The 5,782-nt window shown below is 36.6% G+C and overlaps 1 protein-coding gene across 1 annotated transcript; it reads right to left on the bottom strand.

Annotated features, from left to right (window-relative positions):
* Positions 1-2,444: 2,444 nt before the first annotated feature.
* Positions 2,445-5,423, bottom strand: LOC110926790 (protein FAR1-RELATED SEQUENCE 5-like). Its single transcript, XM_022170482.1, has 5 exons — positions 5,342-5,423; positions 4,155-4,965; positions 3,812-4,073; positions 3,354-3,638; positions 2,445-2,996 (listed from the first exon to the last, which is right to left on the bottom strand). Exons 1-5 carry the CDS (start codon positions 5,421-5,423, stop codon positions 2,445-2,447), a joined length of 1,992 nt encoding a protein of 663 aa, XP_022026174.1.
* Between the last annotated feature and the right edge of the window lie 359 nt (positions 5,424-5,782).

Raw genomic sequence — 5,782 nt, 5'->3', positions numbered from 1 at the left:
AGGATGATTCTCGTTTTAGAAAACTGAATGAGTATTGAATGTGCACACGTGTATATGTTGGTATATGTTGGTATATACTAACAGTCAATTAATGTTGAAGAACATGTCTGGAACTACGGATTACACGTGTGTACGAAATAGGTTTGTATATTGTACACATGTGTACTATAAAACAGTAACTAGAAGTACACATGTGTACCCTGTGAATGTTGTTATTTATGTGAGCGCGTATTGCATGATTACACATGTGTACCCTGTTTATTGCATGTTAGTCATGTGTATGTGGTTTGGTACACAGGTGTACTCGTATGCTTGTTATTTACGGTAGATACGGTTACTTGAACGCATTGCTGATAATACTGTTATCTTTTGCAGAAAATTGGTTTTCGAAACTGAAAGTGGCGTTGGGATGTACCATTTTCAAATGTTGGATTTACAACCAAGTAAGTGGATTAATGATGGAGTAATAAATGGCTTTGCGTCAATGCTAAACTATGAGGAAAAAGAGCGAATCAGCGGATCTAATATTTTCGGGGATGCTGATAAAGTCAAAGGAATAAAGCCGCGATTGTTCGGCCATACAAATTGTTTTGTAAGTGAAACTGTGTATTATAAGTTTGAAGTTTATGGTAAAGTATGCGTGACAGAATATTGAAATTTAAAGTGGTTGTTATTTGTGCGTTCAGGACGAGGATATGTTATTGAACAGGAAGCACGGAGAAGCTGGGCGTGTTGAGAAATTCAAAAGTGCCTTGTTCTTGGTTGTTGACCAAAAAGAATCGTTAATGAGTTTGTCCGAGTATTGTGTCATATGCTTTCCGATCCTTGAGTATAACCATTTTTACTTGATGAGCTTTGATATGGAAAGCAACGCGATAACGGTAATTGACAACATGGACGCAAGCGAAAGCCCCATCCACCTGATCAACAACGACAACTACTTCCAAAAGAGTACGCCTTACAAAGTGGTATGTAGCAGTTAAATACTTAAACTAGGTCAGTTGTTAGTGAACACATTTTAACTGGTTATTACATTATGTTTTGGTTTCAGAAAGACATTTTCTGTAAGTACTTGAAAATGGTGAATCATCCTAAGAGTGCAGAAATTCAGATTGCGGACGTGGTAAGGTTGGAGTTTGAATGGAAGACAGTCAACAACTCCGTGGATTGCGGAGTGTTTGTCATGAGGCATATGGAGACGTGGTTTGGGATAACAACCGAGAAGTGGGATAGTGGGTTCCCACTAACCCATAGGGAGAAGAAGGCGTGCTTGACAAATTTGAGGAAAAAGTACGCAATAAAGCTAGTTACTTCAGAGGCTAACAAGCACCGTAGTTGCGTGTTGGATGAAGCAGCCAAACATGAAAAGACGCACGGAATAGGTTGCTTTTAGCACGTCTATATTGGTTAACAATAGTTAACGTTTTTTTGGTTTGAATTTTTCGTATTCTGTCTTTAGCACCAAATGTGGTGATTGCTATAGTAGAAGCGTTTGATGGTTTGGTAGTTTGTTACTTTAATGAAACATTGTAATAATATTTTATCAGACATTAGTAAAGTTATTTGGGCTGTCAAAGTATTTGAAAGGTTGGCTATGTACGTATAGTGTGGGTAATTTTCTTGAATGTAGTTAAAGGCTTTCACATAGTAAAAAAATGAGCAGAGTTGTAACATGTGTAAACCAGTTACACATTTGTACTTATGATGTAAACATACAATACACATGTGTACGAACATAATATCATACCAGTACACAAGTGTACGGTTTTCATGTTATGATTTTTCCAACAAAATGGAATGGTGATTAAGTCTTTGCGGACGTTTTTTTTCTAACAAACAGGAATGTTATAAGGGATTACAGGTTGTATTATGCATCAAATAAAGTCAATAACATAATAGCGTATAAGTACACAAGTGCACGTTTTTCATGTTATGATTTTTCCAACAAACATGAATGTTGATCAGGTCTTTGTGGACGTTTTTTTCTAACAAAAAGGAATGTTACTGTACGTGATTGCAGGTGGTATTATGCATCAAAAGAAAGTCAATAACAAATATGCATCAAACAAACACAAAAACACTTATTATGCATCAAACAAAGTCAATAACAAATTTGCATCAAGCAATCACAAAAACAATTATCAAACACTAAAATAAAAATAAAAAAAACAATACAAATAAAAGTTTCAACAAATTGTTCTCAAAATGTTTGTAAGTTCAAGAAAATTTCTAGCTGTCACTATCGTTATCTTCACCATCAGTACCGGTTTCGTTTCCTTCGCTATCAGTACCGGCTTCGTTTCCTTCGCCATCAGTACCGGTTTCATTTCCTTTGTTATACTCATAATGGTCATCGTCTTCTTCCTCGTCAACTTCTTCGGTAGATGAATCATCCTTCGTTGGTTTACCTTTTTTAGTTGGACAATTCATTTTATCATGCTTCCTTACCCGTTTCCCACAAACACTACATTTTCTTCTCTTTTTTTTTTTAATTTCTTTATTGCTATTTCCTTTGAGCCAACCGGTCGTTTATGCTTTCCACAGCCTTTGTTACGGATTTTCTTCGGTGCAGTACACGAGAGCTCCTCTGGTATGGCATGCAAAAGAATTTCTTGGTAGACGACAACCTTCTTATTAACTTCCGGATCATATGGAACTTCTGCAAAGATCTTATCTTTTAATGCCTGTACTTGAGCATCGAGTTCCTCTAATTTATCAATCTTGCCTCTCACTCTGTCTCTACACATTTCCAAATTATCTAATATGTTGCGCCATAATCTTCCGCTACTGCTTTGTTCAATAGATAACCTGTTCTCAAGGCTATACACACTGCTAGGAATAGCATCTCTCCTCCATCTTGGGTGAATATATTGTGTTGGAATCTTATGTACGTTATGATGGCCAAGTACGCAGAACACATGACGACATAGATATCCATTTCGGGTGAAACCCATACACTTGCAGGTAACTGATAGATCTTCTTTGTTAAACGTGACCTGCAATTTAAGGGTGAATTGCTGGAAAAAATGTATTAAAGAAAAAGTATATTGTAAGTGTTAGTTGCTAACCTTGAACTCATTTAAAACTTCTGATGTCTGATCTTGGTGAGCAATCACGAAACAGTTTACTCCATCTAATATTGATCATTCAGCAATGTAGCTATTCTCCTTACCCTTGAGAATTTCCTTTTGGACATCCAAGAATACTTTTCTAGTATAAATTACGTTTGCATGACGTTCGATCGGCCATTTAGTTTTGTATTCTGGATTAGTGGTGTCTGTTTGATAAGAGAGTTCACGTTGGTCATTTCGTAACCCATCGACGGACGTATCGTAACACAACATAAACTGTACCAACGTATTGTGTGGACTAGAGTTTGATTTGAACAAATGGTTAGCGCTTTCGCACCTAGAAGTGGTCTTCATTAACGTACACATAGGTATTTCACGAAAATATCCTGGGATCCACTGTTCACGAATCGAATACATCTCAGTCAACCAAGAATGCTCTTCCAAACCGTACTCAGCAATAAGTAAATGCCATCTCTTTTCAAAGGTTTCTGGTTTGATGTAAACATTCCATTCAAGTTTGTGGAATTTTTTCTTGATTTCCGCGTTCCTTTTGTCGTTACCCTTGATCTAGAAAATAAAGAAAAAAAAACGATGTCACCATCATAGAACTCCGGTGTACACATGTGTACGTACGAATTATAGCTAATAATACACATGTTTACATTTAGTTGAAATGCCATATTTAAAACTATGTGTACAAAGTAAGGGCATTATGCTGTAGAGATGTTTGAAACAAATACCTTTGCTGGAAACTTTTGAATAATGTGCCACATACATAGTTTGTGGATGGACTTGTCAAATACGTTGGCGACAGCTTGTTTCATAGCACAATCCTGATCAGTTAATATCAAGAGTGGTTGTTTTCCATTGTGTGCTTGAAGAAATTTTTGGAGTAGCCATGTGTATGATTCAATAGTCTCATTATGTAACAACCCAGCCCCAAATATTGTGCACTTTTTATGATGGTCAACTCCCGTGAAAGGCACAAAAATCATATCGTACCTGTTTGGAAAAAAAGTTTTCAACTGTAACTGATAACCAACAAGTGTAAGAATTTCATAAATGAAATTTTTAAAAACTCACATATTTGTATGATACGTTGCGTCGAACGGCAAAACATCACCGAACGCTTCGTAGTTTAGTTTAGAAACGCCATCACACCAAAAAATTAAATGAAGTTCCATATCATCAATATGGGTATCGAAAGTGTAATTAACTTTATTTTCGCTTCGAGCTTTGAACTTGTCAATTATCATTTGCGCGTCTCTATCGCCAATAAAATCTCGAATGTCACGGCCACAATTTTTGTAGTCCACAATGGTACTGTGAACATTATGGTGACCACCTTTTATTGCAACATGTACCTTGTGGGATTTGGTAGGGCCAAGATTAGCATTGCGGCACTTTGCTATGAACTCTTGTGTAGAAAAATCAAGCTTTCTTTGCTTTAGTGATAAGTCAAGATTCTCGGGAGAGGTAAACCCATGGTTGTGTTGTTCAACAAAACCATAGATTTCATAATCAGTTGACTTTTTTATACGACGAAACTTCACACATGCCTTACAATCTGTAACTTTAACATTGGAACGACGCGATGGTGAAGTTGAGTCAATATCATCAGGGTTAGTTTCTTTATGTTTATGTTTATTCACTGGCGCCCTAGAGCATAAAACGTATCGCCGAGTCGTAATTACCTCGTTGCCTATTTTTACTTTTTTCGAAGTACCCAAACGGGTTCCAAATCCTGCAAGTTGTGCGTACTCATCGTACATTGCAACTGCTTGTTCAATCGTAGTAAATCTAGCTTTCAAAAAAGGTTTGACTCCATGGGGGACAATGGGTGTCCAGTACCTAGTCCCATTTGGCGTTTCGTAAACATTGCTAGCAACCGACTCTGCCAAATTACAGTAAAAAAATTAATTAAAAAAAAAAACAAAGACAAACAATGGTTTGGGGTTCCAAGCCCGAAGAGCTCATATCATACACTATTGACATGTAAATACCGTGTATTATACACATGAATTATGCACATGTCTACTGGTCACATGTCTACCATCCGTGTATTATACACATGTGTACTATCATGTTATACTCTACTGACATGTAAAAATACCGTGTATTATGCACATGTGTACTATCGTTATGGATTAAATAAAACATACCAGTACACATGTGTACTACGGAACTAATAGTTATACACAGGAAAAAATATGACTGAAAACTCTAGTTCAACCAACAAAAGACTAAAACTATAATTCGAATCTTGGTACCTGGATGATCCATTGTTGTAACGAATATATTATCGCCAATGTTTTGGTCAGAATTGAGATTGTCGATTTCTGGGTCGGCCATGAATGATCTTGATACAATAGCACCTGCCGGAAAAAAACTCAAATATGTTCAACAATGTAGTCAAAACGACATCACTTTAATTACATAAAATAAACATTCAAGTTCTCAGTCAATATTCAAAACGTAATTGGAACATATTCACCGGAAATTTATTCCGGCATAATTTTCGATTTCCGGCGACGGCGAATTAAGCAAAAAAGATGAATGTTAGTGCTGATATCCAGCGATTAGAGAGGACTTACTCAGCAAAAATAAAAAAACGGCGATATTTTCAAGTCCTTGAAAAGGTTGATGTCCGACACGATTTCAGGTTTTTGAAAGAAGAGGATGTCCGGCGACCTAATCCTAAAAATCGTGAA

The sequence above is a fragment of the Helianthus annuus genome, chromosome 13, assembly GCF_002127325.2.
Source record: "Helianthus annuus cultivar XRQ/B chromosome 13, HanXRQr2.0-SUNRISE, whole genome shotgun sequence".
Lineage (NCBI taxonomy): Eukaryota > Viridiplantae > Streptophyta > Magnoliopsida > Asterales > Asteraceae > Helianthus > Helianthus annuus.
This window is presented reverse-complemented; position numbering and strand designations above follow the sequence as displayed.